This window comes from Camellia sinensis, chromosome 13, assembly GCF_055761805.1.
Source record: "Camellia sinensis isolate YWXY chromosome 13, ASM5576180v1, whole genome shotgun sequence".
NCBI classification, from domain to species: Eukaryota; Viridiplantae; Streptophyta; class Magnoliopsida; order Ericales; family Theaceae; genus Camellia; species Camellia sinensis.
This window is the reverse complement of record NC_138973.1, coordinates 8,484,992-8,509,363: the sequence shown is the minus strand read 5'-3', so window position 1 is coordinate 8,509,363 and position 24,372 is coordinate 8,484,992. Positions and strand designations below refer to the sequence as shown.

Below are 24,372 nucleotides of genomic sequence, written 5' to 3'. Positions count from 1 at the left end.
TAGTCAATCAGAATGACTCATAAAATGTCCAAAGATAATCAGCCCTAACACCCTAAAAGTTAAAGGAAATGAAAACAAAAGGCAGAAATAACAAATCTGCTGGACATCTTATAGGTAAGTGAAACCAAAGTGAAAGAAGAATAGGTTGCAAAAGTAGGTTAATATGTAGAAACCAATATCTATGAATATTTGTCCTGCAAAATTGGTTGTGGACTCATTCTTTGGAAGTACAAAAGATGATGAGTACAACAAAGATTACAATCAATTGATTTTCGTATAGTCATTACAACAAGCATTTTTATAGCTACAAGTAGATATTAAAGCAATTACCTGTTCTATAGGAGGCATAATCTTGGTAAGAGTACTCTCCTCTTCTTTCACTCCCATCTAAACTCGTTACAAGATGTTGAAGATATAAAATGCAAAAAGTTTAAATAGATTAATTTTGAATTATAGATTAATTCAAAACAGCGTCGTTTTTGTTTTCTAAGTTTTGGAAGGGTGTATCAGCGATTGTGTCCTATCTCTCTCTCTCCAACTCTCGCGGCCTCTCTGTCTCCTCGCTCCTTCTCTCTCCTCCTTCAACATCTCAGCGCCACCGTCGCCGCACTAATCACCTCCGAAACACTGTCGCAACGCCGTTTCCTCAATCTCGGTAATTCCACACCATGTCTCTCTCTCTCTCTCTCTCTCTCTCTCTCAAGCACACACACTATATGGCACACACATACATGATGGATCATTGGTTGCTGATGGATTCTCAGACTCATCACTGAAGGTTGCGTATTGTGTGTCAAATATTGCTTTTTTATTTTTTTTCCTTAATTCTTTTTTTCTTTTCCTCTTTTCCTTTATTTGATCTATATTTTGTGCATGCCATTTACAAGATTCTAGTTTTCTTTTGCTTGTTCTTACTCTGTGTTCAAGTTTTTATTTTACTGTTTGTTTGTTTATCTTGGTCCATATTTATGTTATTATTACCTTTTGCAAACTGAAATATGTTTTGGATTACACTTTTGAATTTTCCTCTTGCTTCATTTGCTGGCATTTGGAATCAGGAAAATCTTTGTTTTCCACCTACAACATAATAAATGCAGTGTTACTAAGTGGACTTTGTATTTGACTAACATTGACATGGTTACCTTGTTTCTGCTCGTAGAACAAGTTAATGTGTGATGTGGGTACTATTGTCTTGACTCTTGAGGATTTCTAACATGCATATATTGCTTTTCCTCATGACGAAAAATGCTAAATGGCTATCTCCTTGTTTCGTAGATTGTCATATGCTACTTTCTGATTTCTTGTCCTTTTGGAGTGTAAATGCTTGAGTGTAATGAGTGCTTTTGCTTTCAGATCAGATAATGTTCCAGCACTGTACCATGATGGATACAGCAAGCTTAGGTCATGGACTTACAGTTCACTGGATTTGTACAAGGTAACTATTCATTGAGTTACATGTCTTCTAAATTCATGTATTAATTTTGTGGCTTTTGCGTTTCTTTGGAAATTTTAATAGTCACTTTTCAATTGGTCTGGTAGCATTTATCATATATGTGGGGATGTGGAACCTCTACCCCTTACCTATCTTGTGGAAAGTGTAACACTTGCACCTACACGAGAGAGGATGGATTGGGCCTTTCCCTTGTCCCTTTGGGTCAAAATGCAGGTAGTGTTCCTGTACCTAGCTAGTTTGAGTGATCCCCAAACCATTTCCAGTAGGGTGGCGTAGGTTTCATGTTTTCTTGGTTATATTGTCATCATCACTCAAATGAAATATGGAAAGTTTACATGACCGTAGTTAAAATTCTATGTAACAGACACTTTGACACAGATGGTTGTTTGCATTGTCAATTTTTGGACTAGTTATTGTAGTACAAATTTGGTGCCTGCGGCATTGTTTGAGGTGCATTTCCCATTCAAACCATCGTTGGACATGCCATTGGCTTGTAATAACACCTCCATTCTGACTCCCTGTCCCAGAACACCTGGCTATTTCCCAGTCACCAATTTTTTACTTTCATAATTCTCCAAGTTTCTTCCGGTGACATTAACTCAAAAAGGAAGAAGGCCCCATTGAGCTCCATTATGAAAACTCATGTTGGTACCATCCACTGCTTATCCACATATGCTTGAACAACCTTCTTCTCTGTCAGCAGCAAACCCATCTGCCAAAGGGGCCCACTATGCAACTCTGTAAACATGAGATCAAACTTCTTTACGAGAGGATTCCCCCACTACAGCAACACAATCTCTCTTCAAACCCTTCAACACCCTAATAATATAAGTTTCATGCATTATCATAAAGTTAATCTCAAATTCTCAATCACTAGATTTGTTCACTGGGTGCATGATCAACTAGACATATCGCAATCCTAATGCGTCACACATTTAGAAGAGAAGAGTCTATGTAACAAAGGTTAAAACTATTGAACTTTTATTTCACAGTAACTTTTTGGACTTTTATTTAACCAACTCAGAAATTGTTTCCTAAATTCCTAATATTGCAACTGGTGTACAATTTCATTTCACCTGAATATGGCATAGTTTACCCTTGCAAATACAGATTGTTCATCGATTTTATTTTACTTAGTTAAATAATCCGACCAAGTGTCGTCTATTGATTTGATCAGAACTTAATGTTGTGACCTTCTGAATCCAATCAAGCTAAGTTATTTTTATCACTTTATGAAGTTCTTTTTCTAGTATACCTAACTTATATTCACTTGGCATTGTATTGTAACAATGCAACATGAGTTAATCCGTGTCCTCTATCCAGTATTTGTCCATTGTTTCATGGATCTTGTGGCAAAAGGTCATATTCAAGAAGTTATGATTCAGAGTTGCTGTGTTTCAAACTATTCTCTGCCTTAGGCTGTATGCTGTCCAAATCAGCCCATTTATGCGGCAAGTATGTTGAACTTACTATTGATACCTATGTCTGAATCTTTAGCTCGAAATTTTTTCAATAGCTTTCGCGAAGACCACGAGACGATGCACTTACGGGACCTCCAGAAATTGGAAGGAGTTCTTTCTCTGTGTCATCTGGAGGTTAATTACTATACTAGTCTTCATGTTACATTTTGCACTTATGAATCTAACTGCTTCTTGATAAACTTTGTTTACACCTTGCAGGAAATGGAGTTTGCTCATTCTTTGAGGCAGAGCAAAGTGAACCTTAAGATATGCCAGGTGATTTCTTGATTCACATTCAGTTAGCAATCAAGCCACTTGGATTGACTTTAGCTTAAGACTAAATAGTTGGATTGGAGCCAATGGAAGGAAGATTGAGTTTTGGGTTTTTCAAAGGTTGATGCTCTGATGTTCTTGTCTGTGTACTATAGGAGAGGACTTCTGTCATTATTCAACCTAGTTCTTCAACAGCTAGGAGAGTCAGTTCTTTGTTTAATATATGAACTAACATTGTGGTGGACTTCCTAAACACTCACCTGGTTTGCTTGCCATTGCTTGCTTTCTTCATATATGTAAGCTTAGAAGTTAGAATTTTATTGGCTAGAGCCCAGTTATTGATTCAGATGGGCACCTTTTTGTAATTTTTATTTATTTATTTATTAGTAGGTTAAGATGGGACTATACAAGGGAAAAGCAAATCATTTTAAAATAATTTAAGGGATTATCTGAAAGCTAAATGCCATTTTTCTCTCACTTTTCCCTTCAGTATTCTTATGAGCTTCTGCTGCAATATTTACACAAGACACAATCCATTACAATGCTTGGGGTTATTAATGAGCATATTAACTTTCAAGGTACAGCTCCCTGCTCGTTAATTGCATGTTTTTCATCATGATAATATTTTTTTTCTACTGTATCTTGGTGTTTTAGTTAATTTTTTTCTTTTTCATTGAGCTAATAATACCTCTTTGCAGTTTCGCCTGGACAACCAAGCTCAATTTCTGATGATGAAGGTGTTACACTTGTTGGGAGTGGTCAGGATGCAGCTAATCTGATAAATCAGAAAGAAATACACTGGGGGGTAAGTTACTCATATTTGTGCAGTGTTTCTTAACTGAAGATTCAAAAGAATTATAGTTTATTTATTATTTGCATAGCTGCATACAATAGGTATTAATTCTGGCATCTGCTGGATAGCATTTTTTTTTTGGATGTATTTCCCTTTCTTTTGAAAACAAAAAATGTGACTTTGTTTTTAAAATATGTTAAACCAGCAAATCTACATTGTTGTAGCTGCTGGTCAGTGGTTTTTCTGGATGTATACAATTGTTGTTATATATATATATATATAAACTAAACTAAACCAAACCAAGCCTTGAGTCCCATCAAATGGGGAAATGACAAAGGCATAGAAATGAGATGTATAGGCAATTTGACTCCAATGGGGAAAAAATGATGGGGAAAGAGTTTCGGTGTGTTGATACTAATTTCAAAAACTGATGGTCATTGGTGTATCTAGAATTAAGCAATGGATAGAATGGAAGTTAGTGACTTTTGCTGTTGGCACCTATTTAGAAAGGCAAGATCTTTCAAATTGTTTGATAAATATTTGGTGTTGCAATCCTTTTGCTGTCTGTTTTGAAGGATTTTAAGGAATTTATGCAAGGTTCCTATGTCTAGTAGTTTACGGTTTCAGAAATTACTCTGCCAAGTTTGTTTTGGGTAGTTTTTGTGTATGTGATTCCCACCTTTTAGGTTGTTTTGTCTCCAATATCTATATAATTTAAAACTTCTTTTTTTTGTAGACTTTGTACTAGATTTTCTCTTTGTAATGAAGATGTCCTTATTGTTATCTATTGTGATATAGCTTTAAAAAAAAACCTTAACCCTTTTTTTGTCTTTGTTTTGTCTTACCATTTCATTTTCAGCAGTTACTGGAAGACTCCTTAGAAGAAAGGTTGGAGAAGGCAGGAAGTTTGCTTTCAGGTTTGGAGAAGGTAGACGGAGAAAGTAAGGAAGGCAACTTGGATGAGAGTAAGGTAGAAAATATGCCTTAGAGGTCTATGCTATGCGTGTCATCGATTTTTTTTGTTGCGGAATAAACCATGCACACTCACACAATAGCAAGAAGAATCAATCACAAACAAGACAAGCACCTAAGTAAACAACAATATATATGCTAACAGTATATATGCTAGGGATTACATCAGCAAATTACCGTAATGCACTTAGTACAATTCACCTTGAGGGCACAGCTCCCAAATCCTGTCCTTCAGGCAAGGGAGCACTACAGTATTAATCAGGCTTCACAAACCCAATATTTTCATCAGCATATCATAATCCTTGATTGCTGATATTTTACCAATTTTTGTAATTCTATGTTTTCTTGGCTTGACTTTGATATATTCGCATACCTATTCTGGCCAATTCACTTGCGTTTAGATACTAGTGTTTCGGTTTATTTTTTAAAATAATTTTTTTTGTTGCCATTCTCAGAAGAGAGCAGTGGAGGGAGGGAAGCAAGGTGCTTCTCTCAAAAAGTTGAAAAAGGACAAGGTGGTTGGTGCAACTGGGAAAGCTGTCCGTATTGAGACCAATACTGTGCCTGCAGCACCACGTGCAAAATCTGAGCTCACTTTGCCAGTAATGTGTTGTTCAGAATCCTTGGTTCAGATTTCCTATTTTATTTATGTATTTTTAATTACTTTCTGTGATTTTTCATTGGGATATTGGTATCTACTGATAAAAGCTGTTGGTGCATCCATATTTTGAGGACCTCTATTCACCTATTATTGAGTTTGGTACCCACAACACATTAACCTGGTTGTGCACGTGTATACTTTTGCATGTAAGCACTAGCTATTCTGCTTTAGGAGATTTCTTGTGTAGTAGGCTAATGAAATCTGCTGTATTTAATGGAAGGGACATTCTTTTGTTATAAAAAAATATAGAATTTCATCATAATGTACAACACGTTTTTTCTTTTTTTTGTTGTTGCTATTATGCCATCTATAGTGAGGGAATTTTTTCACATTGGTTTCACACGGGGCTAGGGATTAGAACTCAGTGATGTGCTTATTTAGCCAATTTTTTTGTTGCATGCTACTCAGTAGTGTTTTAATTCTTATCATCTCAGGCCAACAGAGGTTGAACATTCTATTCTTGAAGACTTACGAAACCGGGTACAGTTGAGTAGCTCTGCTTTGCCCTCAGTCAGCTTCTGTACGTTTATTAACACACATAATGGGTTTGTATTTCACCTGTTCAAATTTTTTCTATGAGTTAGTACTTCACTGCTGTTTTGGGCTTTGTTGCTGTTCTTTGTGTCAAATGTTCTAGCCTAAACTGTTCATCAATATCCCATGATGGATCATTGGTTTCTATGAGTTATTTTTTTCCCTCAATTCTTTTTTTCTTTTCCCCGTAGTCTGATAGTGGCTTAGTTGACTTGTTAATAGCACTTGTTGTTTGCTAATTTCCAAACTATTTTCCACAGGTTGGGATATGGCAAAGTTTGGACAACAAACTGGCAGTTGTAAGTGTCTTATGTTAACTTTTGTAATTCAATGTTATGGTGTTGTATTTTGTTGTTTGGCGACATCTTTTGGAACAATGAAACATACTGTTCCTGCTTTACATCATAAATGTGATAAAACGTCTATCATTTTAATGAACAACTATATATAGCATGAGGCTTGTTACTTTCTATTGAGAAGCTGTTTCTGTGAACATAAGTGTACAACTCATTGCATTAAAAATCTAAGCAATTTCCCTTCCTATGTTAATGGGTAAGTTATGGCTGTACTTGCGCTGTATGATTTAATCTCTAGTCTTGTAAAACCTCAGAGAATCATGTTGTGTTCCCCACAATCTGCTTTATGAGTAGTGTTGCTCCAGCATTTCATAGCTGTAAGGCCTTGGCAATTAATCTTCAGTATTTTAAGTTTTATGGATGGCCTTTATTTATCAATATTGAGATCAGCCATGGGAATGAAACATGAATTTCTGATGTTCATTTGGAATCCTTCAGTGGTGTTGTTGTGTCTCTGTTGATCTGCTGATGAAATGATATTATTTTAGCCATTTAATATTGGCCTTGGCCAATGATTTTGTTGGCCTTTCCGCAACTTTTCATTTGCATTTTGGCAGGGTATCCACCAATGCTATGACTGACAAAAATAGTGTTAATATCATATCTATAAGATTTTGTCAACAACATAAATAAGTAACAAACTTATGAGACCACCAGATGTGTTTAACATGCAGTTTTACAACAGTAACAAAGTTTGTTTATTCTGGATACAAATATGTGAAAAAAAGTTACTATCAGCATAATATGTGTTTAACATGCAGTTTACTCATGCATAACTTTGTTTGTTGTCTGATCTAAGTATAACCGACGAAAAAAGGTTTGTTGCTTATGTGGGCAGGGATCTGTTGTTGAACAATGTTACTATCAGCTATTTTGCAGAGTGAGAATGATTTTGCTACTAGTGAGCATGTACTTGGGGCAGATGGCGGGAAAAGATCTTACACTTTATTCCGAGGTCACTCTGGGCCTGTCTACTCAGCTAGTTTTAGTCCTTTTGGGGATTTTCTTCTATCCTCTTCATCAGATTCAACAAGTATGTTTCCCTTACCCGTCACGTTTCACTCTTTTCTTTTCTTTTCTTTCTTTCTCTAAAGATTTGTTTCAAAAAATTGTTTCTTTTGCAAATCAATAATGCTACAATGACCATGTTTGTATACCATATTTGGTTTACTGTGTGATGTGTCATCACTGTATTGGTAACATACATGAGTTGTGAGACCTATTCAACTAATACAATTATGAGAGATGAGATGATAAACCCAATATGAAATATAAAGATGGTCATTGTAGCATTCTCTCGGCAAATTTCATCCTAAGTGAGTTGTAGTTGCGGAACTACTGTCTTGAAAGATTGCTCTATTGCAGTTCGATTGTGGAGCACAAAACTAAATGCAAATCTCGTTTGCTACAAGGGTCATAATTATCCTGTATGGGACGTTCAGGTAGAGAATCTTTGATCTCTAATTTTTCATGATTATGTTATATATGTGATAGGGAATGCAAAGGATTTGGATAAAGATATAATTGAAGATTTTGTATTTTTATGTTTAATTTAATCAGGATTTTATTTCTTAGGATTTGTTTACTTTATGGGATTTTATTAGTTTAGTTAGCCTATATATATGACTTCGGTGTAATGAACTAATCAGATTTTGAGCTTTCCCAATGTTTACAAAATGACTCCAACCTTCACGCTTCTAATATATTGTAGTCCCCGTAAATCAAATGTTTGCCAATTGAGCAAGGTCATCATACATAATAATTTCAGCAAATCTCCGAAGAGGTCAATGATTTTCTAAATCACCAGGGAGATGAGCATATCTGATGTCTCTGACTACATAATTAAGATATTTATTTTGTCTCACTTTCATGGACTTGGAGGTTTTATAATGCTTAATATGATAGTCTGTCGGAAAATAGCTATACACGTCTTTGTTTGAATTATGAAAAAAATCACTTGTATTAGAAGATTATGTATGCCTCTTATTTAAGGCATAAAAGAGCTCTAAATGCTCCTTTGAGGTAGAAACTGTTGAACTCATGGTGTGCTAATTGATATTTTAATCTCCTTTGTTTATCTTTTTTTTTTTTTTGGGATTGAACTGCAAGTAATTTTGAGACATCTTCCAATTTACAGATAATGGTGCATATAGGATTAAAAATCTTTTGTAGCCACCCTCAATAGTCAATAGTTAATCACCATAAGTTCTTTGTTAACTTTATTGTTATCTACTAATTTATGTCATATTTATGTTTTAATTAATACATATGTGGATGCATGCATGTTGGCGTACATGCACATATGCACATGCTTATGATATATGCTGATGTCTTATGTTTTCTAATGCTATCTTAATGCAGTTTAGTCCATTAGGACATTATTTTGCTAGTGCTTCACATGATCGAACGGCAAGGATTTGGTCTGTGGACAGAATACAGCCTTTAAGGATAATGGCAGAGCACTTATCTGACGTGGATGTGAGTAGTTTATCTCAGCCTCTCTCTCTCTCTCTCACACACACACACAATCTCAATCTCAATGTTTCTATATAATTTTTCCATCAAAAGTGATGTGGATCTCAGTTAAAATAACTCAATGAAATCAATTTAAGTGCCTTCCGGCATAGCCTACAAATCGTTGTAGTCTACTGAGTGCCACATTATCGAAACCAAGTAAAATTAATTGGAAAATCTCTGCTTTTGTCTAATGAATTATTAACCAGGTGAATTACCCCCCTAAAAAGAAGTTTTGGAACTTTTCTTTTTCTAGGGTGAACAATGAACTCAGTTGTGGTGAGGAGCTATAGTTTTTTTTGGTTGTTTCTTTGCTTTGTGTATACCTCTTACTGTACCTGGTGTGACATCCTCTTTGGCGTCTTTCTAAAAAGTGCTTTTATCTTATTGAAAACAAATTTAATCCTAATGAAATGATTTATAATGTTGCATTTCATTTCAGTGTATAAGGTGGCATTCAAACTGCAATTACATTGCTACAGGATATAGTGACAAAACAGTTAGATTATGGGATGTACAGAGTGGGGAGTGTGTTAGAATTTTCATTGGTCACAGGAGTGTGGTTTTATCTTTGGCAATGTCACCTGATGGCCGGTACATGGCATCTGGTGATGAAGATGGCACAATTATGATGTGGGATCTCTCAAGTGGTCGTTATGTCACGCCTTTGGTGGGTCACACCTCCTGTTGGCATATTATAATCACCGAAAGTCACTTAGCATATTATATTAGCCGAAAGAGTCTGTAATCATTTTTTATGCACTCAGGGATCATCTTGTAATTGTCTACCTTGTAAACCCTAATCTTTATTTATAAATAAGGGATGATATCTCATCATACCCTAAGCTGGTTACTCAAGCTTCATGGTATCAGAGCCGAACCTATAGGGTTTCAGTTCACCCTCGTTGGTAGACCTTCTTCACCAACAACACTCTAGGGTTCGAAGCTTACCTGGGTGGATCGTCTTCCTCAGCCGTCTTCCTCAGTCGATCTCCGCAACTCAGTCGATCTCCTCAGCCGTCTTCCTCAGTCGACCTCCTCGCCTTCCTCTGTCGATCATCACTCAGCCGTCAGCTCCTCAGCTCGGCGATCTCCTCCAGCCATCTCGGCGATCTCCTCCAGCCATTTCGTCCCTCGTCTTCTTCGTCACTCGCCTTTCTCAGACTCTGATCTCACTGTGGTATATATAAATATATATATATATATATATACATATATATCCTAATATTTATATAAATATAGCCTGATATAGAGATATTTATATATATAAAGACATGTATCCATAAATAACTCAATTTAAAAAAATAATAATAATAATAATAATAATAATAATTAATTAATTAATTAATTAATTAATTCAAAAAAAAACAAAAAAAAACAAAAACAAAAAAAACAAAAAAACAAAAAAAACAAAAAAAAAAAACAAAAAAAAATTAAATGGTTTCGTAATTTTGTTATGTCTTTATAGTGGTCATTGTACCTGATATCTCACTTCCACCTTCTGGGTTTGTGATTTCCACTAGTTTGTTGCGGGTTTGGTAGTATTGTATCCATGACAGATTCCACTAGTGTGTCCTCTTCGTCTCAAACACCAAAAAGTGAGAGTCTCATTCTACCTACTACCATGACTGAGAACTCCAACCCTAGTCTGAAAATCACCACCTCTCTATTTAATGGTCAGAACTACCTAGCATGGTCTCAAAGTTTGACTTTATTTTTGAAAAGCAGAGGGAAGATGGGGTATGTTGATGGCAGGATACAGGCACCTAGTACCACTGACTCAGGTTATGACCAATGGGAGATTACTAACTCTTTGATTATGAGTTGGCTTATCCATTCGATGGTTCCAGAACTTGGTGAGGGCTACTTGTCTATGGAGACTGCCCAGGACATTTGGGAGGCTGTGGCTGTTACCTATTCCTGCAAAGGAAATTTTTCACAGGCATTTGAGTTGCGTCGCTCTATTGAGAGCACACTTCAGGGGGAGCAGACTGTTCTTCAGTACTTCACTTTCCTCACCAACGGCTGGAAACGCCCTGACCACCTGGAAGACTATAAGCCCGTTTGCCCTACTGATTCTGTCGGGTACAAGAAGTTCATCGCACGGGAACGGGTCTTTAAATTTTTGGCCGGCCTAAATATGGAGTATGATCCAGTTAGGGGTCGAGTTCTGAGTATGGACACTCTTCCTTCACTACAGGAGGCATTTGCCTATGTACAAAATGAGGAGAGTCGTCGGTCTGCTATGATGTCCCCTGTCTCTACTGACCGTTCCGCATTACTGTCTACTCCTCGAGATGGCCTCAGCCTACCTCCTCCATCTGCTGCTAAGGAGTCTGTATTCTGTGATTATTGCAAGAAGCTGCGGCATACTCGTGAGACATGTTGGAAGCTTCATGGGACTCCATCTGGGAGTCGAGGTGATCGGTCTGGTTCGCGAGGAGGTCGGTCAGGCCACTCTCGAGGACGTGGTTCCTATTCCCGGGCTCATCAGTCTAGTGCCGTTGATACCCTTGATTCTAATTCCACTTCTGTTACCCAGGCTTCTGATACTGAGCTGGAGGATGCTTTGCGCCAATTGTTGGACCGCCGATCTTCTACTACTCTCAGTACCGCTTCCTCGTCCTTTGCCCGCTCAGGTAACTTAGCATCTTCTCCTTGTACTTTCCTTGTCATACATCTTTGCCTTGGATTATTGATTCTGGTGCCTCAGATCATATGTCTGGCTCCTCTGATCTTTTCTCTGCCTATAAGCCCTCTTCAGGTCAGGACAAAGTTAGGATTGCCGATGGAACTGTTTCTTCCATTTCTGGAAAAGGTTTAGTCCAAGTCACTCCTACCATGCATCTATCTTCTGTTCTCCATGTTCCCAAGTTTTCTGTTAATCTGTTATCCTTAAGTCGTCTTACCCAGGATTTGAATTGTTGTGTGACGTTTTTTCCTGATCATTGTCTTTTTCAGGACCTTGTCACGGGGAGGACGATTGGCAGTGGTAGTGCAGAAAATGGTCTCTACTTCCTAGATCAACCGGACAAACTTGCTTATTCTTCCACCACGTCTTCTACTACCCCCGCTGATGTATGGCTGTGGCATCGGCGTCTTGGGCATCCCTCATTTCATTTACTTAAGCATTTATTTCCTTCTAGTTTCGCAAATCATCATGTGTCTGACTTTCTTTGTGAGTCTTGTCAACTTGGAAAACAACATAGAGCTTCTTTTGCTCCCAGTTTGAATAAAAGCTTAGTTCCTTTTTCATTAATACATTCTGATGTTTGGGGTCCCTCTCGTGTTCTGTCTGTGAAAGGTCATCGCTGGTTTGTTACATTTATTGATGATTTTTCTCGTGCTACTTGGGTGTATCTCATGAAAGATAAGAGTGAAGTTTTCTCTGTGTTTCGCACTTTTCATAAGATGATTTGTACTCAGTTTGGGGCCACTATCAAAATATTTCGTTCTGATAATGGCGGGGAATACATAGATTCTGGGTTAGGGCAATATTTCTCTACTCATGGCATTATCCATCAGACCTCTTGTACCAATACCCCTCAACAAAATGGGGTGGCTGAACGCAAGAATCGGCATCTTCTTGACATAGCTCGGTGCATGTGTTTTTTTATGAACGTGCCTCGACCCTATTGGGGCGATGCCGTTCTCACCGCTGCCCATCTTATTAATCGTCTCCCTACCCAGGTCTTGGACAAACAGGCTCCACTTCACGTCCTCCTCGGTTCTCAGTCCTTGTTTTCTATTCCTCCCAAAGTATTTGGTTGTGTCTGTTTTGTCCATAATTACTCTCCCTCTCGTGGTAAGTTGGACCCTTGCTCCCTCAAGTGTGTTTTCCTTGGTTATTCTCCTACTCAAAAGGGGTATAAATGTTACCACCCTCCTTCTCGTAAGTGGTTTGTGTCCATGGATGTCATTTTCTTTGAGTCCCAGTCCTATTTCTTGTCTTCTCCGGTGTCACCGTCCTCATTTCCGGGAGAGCCTTGGTGTGAAGTGAGTCCTATGCCTCCTATGGTAGAAGTGAGTCCTGTGCCTCCTATGATAGAACCAGTTGTTCTTGCACCCCCCTCTTCTACTGGAACTCCCTCTTCTACTGGAACTATAGAACCCACTGTCACCAAGAATAAGGATGGCCATGTTTATGTCCGGGACATCGACAGAAAACAAGTTAACTGGATACACGGGACCATTTCTGCTACTCCACTGCCATCTCCTGCTTCTGATGAGAGTCAAGGTAACTTTGAATCTCGTGAGTCCATTGATCTTGATGTTCCTATTGCCAAAAGGAAGGGTGTGAGATCTTGTACTCAACATCCTATCTCCCAGTTTGTATCATACTCTCATTTGTCATCCTCATATAGAGCGTTTGTGTCCAATATTTCCTCTGTTAGCATTCCTAACCATTTTCAGGATGCTCTTGCTATCTCTGAGTGGAAACTAGCCATGATTGAGGAAATGAAAGCACTTAGGAAGAATGGCACTTGGGAATTGACTGAGTTACCTACGGGCAAAGGACCTGTGGGCTGTAAATGGGTATATACTGTGAAACACAAAGCAGATGGGTCTATTGAGCGTTACAAGGCAAGACTTGTGGCAAAAGGGTTTACTCAGACATATGGCATTGATTATCAGGAGACCTTCGCACCCGTGGCTAAAATGAATTCAGTCAGAGTACTTCTCTCTCTAGCAGCTAATCTAGATTGGCCGCTTTATCAGTTTGATGTCAAGAATGCTTTTCTCCATGGTGACCTCGAAGAAGAAGTATATATGGACATTCCTCCGGGTTTTGAGGATCATCAAACAGAAGGGAAAGTATGCAAACTTCGGAAGTCATTATATGGTCTCAAACAGTCTCCAAGGGCTTGGTTCGAGAGATTCACTCAGGCTATGTTTAAATATGGCTTCAAACAAAGTCAGGCAGATCACACATTATTTGTGAAACATTCCTCATGCGGTAAGACTACAGCACTTATTGTTTATGTAGATGGCATAGTTCTTACAGGCAATGATAGTGGGGAAATACCTCTGTTGAAGAAATATTTAGCCAAAGAATTTGAAATCAAAGACTTGGGAAGCTTGAAGTATTTTCTGGGAATTGAAGTTGCTCGCTCTAAGGATGGGATATTTATCTCACAGAGAAAATATGTGCTTGACCTGTTGAAGGAAACTGGGATGCTTGGCTGCAAGGCATGTGCCACCCCACTGGAACCTAATCAGAAATTGGGGGATGATGAAGGAGGAGAAGTTGTGGATAGGGAGAGCTATCAACGTTTAGTGGGTAAGCTCATTTACCTATCTCACTCCCGTCCTGATATTGCTGTTGTTGTCAGTGTAGTTAGTCAGTTTATGCATGCTCCTCATCAGATTCACCTTGAGGCTGTCATGAGAATCTTGAGGTATTTGAAGTCTGCTCCTGGTAAGGGTCTGTATTTTTCAAAGTATGATCATCTTCGTGTAGAAACCTATACAGATGCTGACTGGGCTGGGTCAGTAACTGATAGGAGATCAACTTCAGGGTATTGTACATTTGTCGGCGGCAACCTAGTTACTTGGAGGAGTAAGAAACAGAATGTGGTTGCCAGGTCAAGTGCAGAAGCTGAGTTTAGAGCTATGGCACAAGGTGTGTGTGAACTTTTATGGATCAAATTATTGTTGAGTGATCTAGGTATTGCTCAGACGGACTCCATGCGGTTATACTGTGATAATAAGGCCGCCATCAACATTGCTCACAATCCAGTTCAACATGACAGGACAAAACATGTTGAGATTGATCGCCACTTCATTAAGGAGCAACTCACTAGTGGTACCATTTGTACTCCTTTTGTTCAGTCTGGTGACCAACTTGCTGACATTCTCACCAAGGGAGTTGGGAATAAACCGTTTCACGACATATTAGGCAAGCTGGGCATGAGAGATATCTTCGCACCAGCTTGAGGGGGAGTGTTGGCATATTATAATCACCGAAAGTCACTTAGCATATTATATTAGCCGAAAGAGTCTGTAATCATTTTTTATGCACTCAGGGATCATCTTGTAATTGTCTACCTTGTAAACCCTAATCTTTATTTATAAATAAGGGATGATATCTCATCATACCCTAAGCTGGTTACTCAAGCTTCACCTCCTGTGTCTGGACTCTCGCTTTCAGGTGAAAATCCTTTTTCTCTAGATGAGACCCATAAAAAACTATTCGGTAAATTACACTTTTCATCCCTACTTCGGTCCCTATTCAACAATTTGGTACATGCACTTTAAGTCTAGTTTTATTTTGTTCAATAGGGACCGAAGTGAAATTTGGGTCAAACTAGAGGGCTTAAAAGTGTAATTTATCCAAAATTATTTAATCTGCCGAAGTTATCAGACTGGGGAAACCGGTAAATTTGTTTTGTTAATCATCTGGTTTGTCACATCAGTTGTGAAGGTTCGCTTCTTGCATCTGGGTCTGCTGATTGCACTGTAAAGTTATGGGACGTGACGGCCAGCAGGAAGGTGCTAAAAACAGAAGAAAAGTAAGTTTTGCTCAAAATGTAAATTGGCTCAATTTGCTGCACTCTTTTTTAGGAGTACTTAAAGATTTTACTATGTATTTTTCTTGATTAGCAAAACTGGAAGTACAAACAGACTCAGATCATTGAAGACTCTACCTACCAAGTCCACTCCAGTTTACACATTGCAGGTAATCACTGGATGCTGAATTCTCAGTAATTTGTATTATATGCTAAAATGTTTTCCAGATGGTTAAATGCTCAATCCTTGTTCTGGCAATAGTTTTCTCGAAGGAATCTTCTCTTTGCTGCTGGGGCTCTTTCAAAAAGTGTATAAAACGCGAACTTCACAAATACAGGTCAGATTGCTTTGACATGTGCAAAGTTTGGTGCTCCATGATTCTTCAACCGCCCTATTGAAATATCTTAGTTATGGTAAAAACAAGCATGTTGTATGATATTATGTGATTGTTCTAATTTACCTTTTCCCCATTCTCCTTAGTAATCCAAGTGATGTAAATTTTTTTTGTTCTGGTGGAGTCTTGGAACACACTACAAACTTCTATATTGTGCTCCTTGTTATAATTTTCTTGCACTGCTGGATGTACATGCTACATGAAACTTTATTGTAAAATTGTCAAAATATATCATAGTTTCCATGAATTAGAACTGTGCCTTGAATTCACAAAATCTTGCTATATTTATCTTCACTAGCATTTGCTTTACAGGATGAATTCGTTATGTACATTTGCCTCATTTAAGCTGTGTGCTAGGTTGCAACGTTTGCTTCCTTAGGGCCACCTGCCTCTCCTGTGAAAAAAAAAAAAAAAAAATCCAATTGATTCTATTCTAGATGCTATATTCGATAAATTACTGTTCAATAACAGTTTGAATAAGTTACGGGTGACCATTGATTCAATGGTGACCATTGATGCTGTCTCCGGTATTCTTAAACATTTGTTTATTAGCAATATTTTCTTGATTTTTTTTTCCCTTCTTTCTTTCCATGAGAAATCTACACCTTTTTTATTCAACCTCCATCCTCTGTACAGTGATAGGGGCTGCTCGGGAAATTCAATAATCAGGTTAGTTGCGGACAAAACTAACTGGTTTCATGCTTGTGTTCGGTATATCTACTTGTTTCTGAATTGCCCTTTACAGAATCAGGTTAATCCCGAGTCTCCTTTTCTCCGCCATCCAGCTACGTTGGGTTTTGTGTGATCCAGATCATAAAATCTGGTGGGATCTATTCTGAACCGTATCTTGGGATTTCCTAACAGCCCCTCAAGAACACCAGTCTAACAATGGAGTTACAGAATGAAGATGTTAGGTTGGTGTAAATTTTATGTTTCTATTTGTTCACTAGGATTTAGATGTGTCTATTTATTTGTCATAACATTTTGATACAAAAGCATGTCCCAATTACAGCCAGCATCAGAAAATGTAGGATGTATTGTTGACTTAATTTTTTCTTTGTCGTCATGGATGATGCAGTACTTAATAGAGACCAATGGTGGGTGGAAATGTTATGCATTTGTAATTTTACATTTGGACAATTTGAAATGAGGAAGATAGGTTAAATCTGAAAACTATTTAGCATTTACTATAACGGTTTAGCAGTTATTTGATGGGCATTATTGAAAAAGAAAACTGGGTTACAAAGCTCACCTATTTTCAGAGTTGTATGCTTTATATGTGTGATTATGTTTGTTGGAGGGCACTTTCTCAAAGCTCATACGCGGTTGATGGTTTTTCTTCTTTCTTTTGATTCCCAAATAATAGGAAAGAAAAATCACCAGAAAAAACTCAGGATTTGATTAAACTCTTTAATAAATTAAATCTTAAAATTTAATTTTTGCAACTGAATGCGTTACAACTAAATACCTCTATTCAATTTATATTTACAAAAATTTTAAAAATTATCATAAAAACTTGTTTAATAATTTTTTTAATTTATAAATGGTTGTCTCAGTTTGTAAATTTGAGGAAAAAAAGGTAAATTCAAAAAATGAGTTTACGTTGATTTTTAAACGAAAATTTAAAAATTTGACTAACAAAATTTTTTTCAATTAAATTTTTTTTTCAATGATTTTTTTTAACTAATATTAACCGAGAGGGCAATTGATAATGCTACTTTAAACTTTGGGAAGGGAATTGTAATTTTTAAAATGTGAGGGGTGTCAATGTAATTTACCCAGTGAGGGCAAAATTGATATTTAAAAAAATTAAATTGCTAGAGGGAGCAATCTGTAATGAAACTTTAACCCTTAAAGAGGGAGATGTAATTTTCAAAAGGTGAGGGGAGAAACTATAATAAACATAAACTTCAGAGGTGTTAATGTAATTTACCTTATTATTTTTAATAATATATAATATATATAGGAGTGTTTTGAGAAGTTGGTAAAAAATTGACTTTTTAATTTTTAAATTTTTTTGATAATTTTTTTGACCAAAAAATTGACTTTTTTAATAATTTTTTTTGACTTTTTGTATGAAATTAAAAAAAATTAAGGTTGCGTTTGGTAGAGTTTTGTAAATATGATTTGAAAGTATGAATTGTATTTTGAGTTTGTGAGTTGTGAAATTATAATTTGAGTGTAGAAAATTTGTTTGGCTATGGTTTTTGGTTAGAGTGTTGAATTGAGTGTGGAATTGTGTTTTGAAAGTTTGATTTGACATGTAAAGTTAGAAAATTTGTTTGATTATGAGTTTTGGAAAGAGTTTTCAAAACTTAATTCAAATTATTATAATTGATAACAAAACATACTACTTTCACACTATTGAAAACTCTTATCAACACTAATAACCAAACTCTTTTTAAAATTCAATTAAAAAAATTATTATTAACAGAAAATAACATTAATCAATTTTTTAATTGAAAATACTACAAAGGAAATAAATTTTTTTCAAAATAAATATTCAAAAATTTTAAATCTTAAATATTTAAATAATTTAAATAATCTAAAAAATTTAATAAGTAAAAAATTTAAATAAATATTCAAAAATTTTAAATCGTAAAAATTTATATAATTTAAATATTCAAAAAATTTAAATAATTTAAAATGTTAATATTTTAAATTTAAAAACAACTCTACACTCAAATCGTAACCAAACACATAAAACAAAAGTCAATTAAGAAATTATTTTTAAAACTCATAACCAAACGCATAACTCGAAACTCTATACTTTTTTCACAACTCTACACCCAAATCGTAACCAAATACATAACAAAAAAATTAAAATATTTAAAAATATTTTTATAAAATAGAGTTTGAATTTATTTTTATAAAATATTTAAAAATTTTAAAAATTAGAATCGTAATATTTTGAAATTAAAATATTTAAAAATATTCAAAAAAGCATAACATATTTAAATATTAAAATATTCAAAATATTTAAAAAATTAAAATATTGATTTGAATTGAGTTTTGAAAAGAGTTTTGAATTATATGTTTGGTTATGAGTTTTGAAAAGTAATAATAATGTTTTAAATTGAGTTTTGAGAAATGAGTGTAGAATTATGATTTGAAAACTCCAAACAAACAACACACTTAAATCAATGGATGGAACCATATTTTGAGAGGCTTTCCAAACGGAGCCTAACTTTTTTATTTTTTTTACTTTTTATCAAATTCCAAATTGGTCCAACTTTTTCGTCACCCACTCCCTCTCTCACTCTCTCTCTCTCTCTCTCTCTCATATATTACAAAAATCAAATCATTTCTCAGATTAGATTTCTCCCTTATATAAACTTTCCTTTTTTTTTTACGCGTCACCCACTCTCTCTCCGTCTCTGACTCACTCACATATATTACAAACATCAAATCATTTATTACAAAATCAAATCATTTCTCATATTAGATTTCTGGGGCATTTCTCCAAATAAACCAAAATATTAATTCAATTCCTAAACTAAGTAAAGTTTTGAAAGAATTTTCAAAATAGACTAAAACGTGGTTCACAACCACGCTTTCAACGTGTGTGCGGCTGTCTCGCGTGAAAATTGGGAAGTCTTAAAAGCGTGGTTACAAAACGCGTTTTTGATTAAGAAAGCGCGGTTACAAAAGGCGCTTTTAATTAATTTTTTTTTCTTCTGAAATCGCTGTTCTGAACCACGCTTTTATCCAACAAAAATTTTTGTCTGAAATCGCTGTTCTGAACCACGCTTTTACAAAAAAAAATTTCTTCTGAAATCGCTGTTCTGAACCACGTTTTTTGGCAATTTTTTTTTCATTAAGTGAAATCGTGGTTCACAACCACGCTTTTAAAACTTGTATATAATCTCCCCAGCCCCGTGTTTTGCATTCACGCTTGTTGCAGTTTCACTCTCTCGCTCCCTGCTCTCTCTGTCGCTCCCTGCTGTCTCTCTCTCGCTTTTACTACTCTCTCTCTGTCTCTGTGCTCGAGCTCCCTCTGCTTCTCAGTACTGTCGGTACCTCTCTCTCGTTGGTATGGCTTCTGTCATCTACTTTAATGCGTTTTTTGTGTTTGTGAAAATGTGAATAAATTAGGGTTAGGGTTCATGAATGTGGGTATAATGTTGGTAGAATAGGGTTCATGAATATGAAAATGTTGTGAAATCAGAAATAATAAATTAGGGTTAGGATTTATATTTGTGAAATCTGTTTAGAAATCTCTTGAATGTGAAATCTTAAATCTTAAATTAGGATTAGGGTTAGGGTTAGGGTTAGGGTTAATATTTGTGAAATCTGTTTAGAAATCAGTTGAATGTGAATGTTGAATGGTTTATATTTATCTTAAATCTGTTTATAATTGCGAAATCTTAAATCTTAAATTAGGGTTAGGGTTAGGGTTTATATTTGTGAAATCTATTTAGAAATTTGTTGAATGTGAATGTTGAATGGTTTATATTTATCTTAAATCTGTTTATAATTGTGAAATCTGTTGAATGTGAAATCAGGTTTCTGTTCAATGTGACATCTGTTGAATGTGAAATTTGTTGAATGTTGAATCTGTTTAAAAAAATTTAAATATTATGTTTGAAATGAAAAAATGAGGGTTATGGTTTTCTATTGAATGTGAAATAAGAAATGAGGGTTTTGGTTTTGAATTAGGGTTTTGAATTGATGAATGTGAAATCATTTTTCAATCAGGGTTAGGGTTTTGAATGGATGAATGTGAAATCATTTTTCAATTAGGGTTAGGGTTTTGAATTGATGAATGTGAAATCATTTTTCAATTAGGGTTAGGGTTTTAAATTGTGAAATCAGAAATGAGGGTTATGGTTTCAGAAATTAGGGTTTAAGAAATTTATGATAAGTTAAATTTTTTTAATAATGTTATATGATTTTTTTTAGGAACAAATAGTTTTTACATAATCAATAAATAATTATCTATAATAATAATAATTTTCTTGTATATTATTATCGTAACTAACTTTATAATTTATTGGAAAAAAAATGGCAAAACACAAGAAAATCTAATTTTGTCTATAAAAAAATTATTTATAATTAAAATTTCAAAATTTTCTATCCCTTTCTTTCAAAATTTCGAAATTATTATTTTTTTTTCTTTCACTCTCACTTTCCACAAATTTTTCTTTTTAATTAAAACATATTTAAGGAATAATCATGCCATTCCCTTTTATTTTCATTCCAATAAATTAATCACAGCCTAACAATATTTACGATATATTAAAAAAAAAATAGAATCATGTAATATATATCAGTGTCATACAAAATTGAATTACAAGGAACTATGTTTAAAGTTGTCATGGTTAGTCTAGTACTAATTATCCCGAGTCCATAGATCCAACTGATCATTAAATCATTTTTTCTTTCTCTATTATGGAAAGTATAAGGGGATGTTTGGCATAAAAGAAAAGCAAGTTCAGTCAAAAGAAAATGAGGAGAAAATTAAGGGGAAAGGGAGAAAATTTTCAATTGTGAGAGGGTGGCCGTGTCCTTTGCCGCGAATAGTCTGAGTGAAACCCAAGATGGTCGTCGACGACGTTCTTGTGATTGTGAATTGTAAATATATTTTATAGGGTTTTCAATTGTGAAATCAGAAATTAGGGTTATGGTTTCAGGAATTTGGGTTTTGAATTGTGAATCCTGTCTATATTTATTGCATTGTGAATTGTGAATCCTATCTATTTTTTTACAAATTAGGTTTTTGAATTTTGAATTGTGAATTCTGTCTATATTTTTTGAATTGAAAATATAATTTCTAATTGCTTCTTAGTGTTGTCGATATGGTTAAATCTTGTTATTCTTTCGCTTATCTGTTCAGCTTCATCATTAGGCCACTATAACTAGTAGAAACAATTTTTTGGGTTGTTTTAGGAAATAAGTTAAAAGCTAATTTTTTGTATTTTATAATTTTTTTTTTGGAAAAACGTGTAAAAAAATACTGAAAATACCTTTTTACCTCTTTCTCAAAAAATTACCAAAACATTAGAAGTCAAAAAATTTGATATAAATAAATGACTTTTTAGAAGTGATCCACAAAAAAATGGATATAAATATTAGAGGTCAAAAAATTTGATCCACAAAAAATTAGAAGTAAAAAAATTACTTTTTATCTCTTTGCCAAAAAAGGCCTTTCAAGTCGTCATGGAAAATGCTATTATCAAAACATTTTATATAAAAAAAAATAAAATTTGTTTAAGAATTATGTTTGAAAAAATTAAAATATTTGATTTATAAAATGAGTTATTCTCAATAATTTTTACCCACTTGAATTGTCCAATTGACTTATCCTCTATGCGCTTGCATTATGTTTATTCAATTAAGTTTTAACTTTTTATAATAGTCAGATGTCTGAATCATTTTACGTATTTATCGACTAATCTTACAATCCACACCAAACGTCCCTTCCACGTAGATCCGATAAATCTCAATTAATACCTATAAACATGACACATACTGAGAGTTCAACTTGAGATCTGAAAGGAGCATACCTAATTTTTAACACATAATGACAGCTCATTAATATTAATGAAACTCAAGTTTGACTCGATTCAGGTCGATAATTTTTTTGTTATATTTTTTATATTGCTTAAAATTATGAGAGCTCATTAATTTTTTATTTATGTTATTTCTTACGTTATTTTCCTAAGTTATTTCCTATGTTATTTCGTATGAGGTTATTTCCCTAAGTTAGAGAATAATCTCATAGGAAATAACCTACCTAATAACTATGTCATTAAGGTCCCTATTGGCAGAAGCTTGAGGAAATAAAAGTAACTTCTCTTTAATTATCCATAAATCTCACTAATTGGACCACCAGTTTTAAAAAATTACGTGAACAATGTTTGAAATAAAAATTAAGGACAAGTCATACAAAATCAGTCGAGTTATTTCAACTCAATGAAAAAAATAATAATTTCATAGAAAAAGTTACACTATGATTTAAGATTTTTGTATGACTTGTCCAATTTTGTCCAATCGCACTGAATAAATACAATACTTGATACAAATTATATTATAAAATTATATGAATAGAAAAATAAAAGAAGAATCTTTATAATGTCTTCATATTCAAAATTATTGATATATCTGTCTAGTTTATCGAAATACTAATGTCTGAATAGATCAAAATTTATCAAAATATCCTGAAAATAAGTGTTTTTTAAATTGTTACCATTTACATGCGTACGATTAAATCATTGCCCAAATTAGGGACTTTTCCCAAATTAAGGCAAAATAGTAATTTATTTCCCAAAGTAGGCTTAGTTTGGACAAAATTCCTAAACTAAGCTAAAACGTGGATACAAACCACGCTTTCACCGTTTTTGTGGCCCTCCCGCGGACAATTTGTAAAATCTTAAAAGGGTGGTACAAGCCACGCTTTTAATTAACAAAACGTGGTTACAAATCACACTTTTAAGGAAATTTTATTTATACATAAATTTTTAAGTAATTATTTTTTTAAAGTAAATCTGATTAAGGAAATTTGATTTATACATAACCATGCTTTTGTTAAGTAATTATTTCTATCTTCAGAAAATGTGGTTGCAAACCACGGTTTTACTGTTGACCCGTGGATAATAACCACTTTAAGCAAAATGTAAAAACTCAACAAAAAATTCAAAACCAGCACTCATTCTTATTTCTCACAGACACTCACAAACACTCTCTATCCCTCTCTCTAACACACACACCTACAACACTCACACTCATATCAAACATATATAATTTTTAATATATATAAATTTTATTTTGTAAAATTCAGACCAATATTAAATATATATAATAATAATTGATAATAGAAAATAATAATCAACTATATAAAATGATTATTTTTTTACTTTAATTCTTAAAATGTAATTTTTTTATTTAGGTAAATTACACTGACACCCTTGAGGTTTATGTTTATGGCAGTTATTACCCCACCTTTGAAAAAAAAAAATCATTGAAAAAAAAAATTAATTGGAAAAATAAATTATTTCAAAAGAAAAATTAAATTAAAAAAAAATAATTGTTCTGAATTTTATAAAATAAAATTGATATATATTAAAAATTATATATGTTTGATGTGAGTGTGAGTGTTGTGGGTGTGTGTGTCAGAGAGAGAGATAGAGCGAGTGAGTGTGAGTGTCCGTGACAAAGAAGTGTGAGTGTTGGTTTTGAATTTTTGTTCAAAATGTGTTTTGAAAATACGTTTTTACATATTTTACTTACAAGCGTGGTCATGAATATGTATAAATCAAATTTCTTTATGTATAAATCAAGTTTGCCAACACTTTATAATTTATATAAAGTCACAACCTACACTCATAATTTATGTAATGATTAGAAATTTAGGTAAATTAGAAATATTGTTACTTTGATGTATGTTGTTACTTTGATGTAAAGTTAGGTTTACCTACACTCATAAGTTTACCTACCTCATAAGATTGTTGAA

General features: G+C 34.4%; 2 protein-coding genes across 2 annotated transcripts; both read left to right on the top strand.

The window, feature by feature from the left end:
- The first annotated feature begins 526 nt into the window (after nt 1-526).
- On the top strand, nt 527-9,874 carry LOC114307709 (transcription initiation factor TFIID subunit 5). Its single transcript, XM_082901381.1, has 14 exons — nt 527-655; nt 1,354-1,435; nt 2,970-3,048; nt 3,133-3,189; nt 3,677-3,764; nt 3,885-3,991; nt 4,839-4,949; nt 5,407-5,558; nt 6,047-6,132; nt 6,407-6,445; nt 7,371-7,535; nt 7,868-7,944; nt 8,864-8,980; nt 9,459-9,874. The coding sequence occupies exons 2-14, from the start codon at nt 1,362-1,364 to the stop codon at nt 9,762-9,764; spliced, it is 1,458 nt and encodes a 485-aa protein (XP_082757507.1). The 5' UTR covers nt 527-655; nt 1,354-1,361; the 3' UTR covers nt 9,765-9,874.
- Nucleotides 9,875-15,047: 5,173 nt separating this feature from the next.
- LOC114300340 (uncharacterized) lies at nt 15,048-17,093 on the top strand. The gene is made up of 5 exons (XM_082901382.1): nt 15,048-15,167; nt 15,433-15,528; nt 15,620-15,695; nt 15,788-15,863; nt 16,557-17,093. The coding sequence occupies exons 2-5, from the start codon at nt 15,484-15,486 to the stop codon at nt 16,723-16,725; spliced, it is 366 nt and encodes a 121-aa protein (XP_082757508.1). The 5' UTR covers nt 15,048-15,167; nt 15,433-15,483; the 3' UTR covers nt 16,726-17,093.
- The last annotated feature ends 7,279 nt before the right edge of the window (nt 17,094-24,372 follow it).

Coding starts and splice junctions, on each gene's coding strand:
- LOC114307709 (XM_082901381.1), top strand. CDS start 1,362: ATGTTCCAGCACTGTACCATGATGGATACAGCAAGCTTAGGTCATGGA. Junction 3,049..3,132: donor TTTCTCTGTGTCATCTGGAG/GTTAATTACTAT, acceptor TACACCTTGCAG/GAAATGGAGTTTGCTCATTC. Junction 6,446..7,370: donor TGGACAACAAACTGGCAGTT/GTAAGTGTCTTA, acceptor TGTTACTATCAG/CTATTTTGCAGAGTGAGAAT.
- LOC114300340 (XM_082901382.1), top strand. CDS start 15,484: ATGGGACGTGACGGCCAGCAGGAAGGTGCTAAAAACAGAAGAAAA. Junction 15,529..15,619: donor GTGCTAAAAACAGAAGAAAA/GTAAGTTTTGCT, acceptor TTTCTTGATTAG/CAAAACTGGAAGTACAAACA. Junction 15,696..15,787: donor CTCCAGTTTACACATTGCAG/GTAATCACTGGA, acceptor TTCTGGCAATAG/TTTTCTCGAAGGAATCTTCT.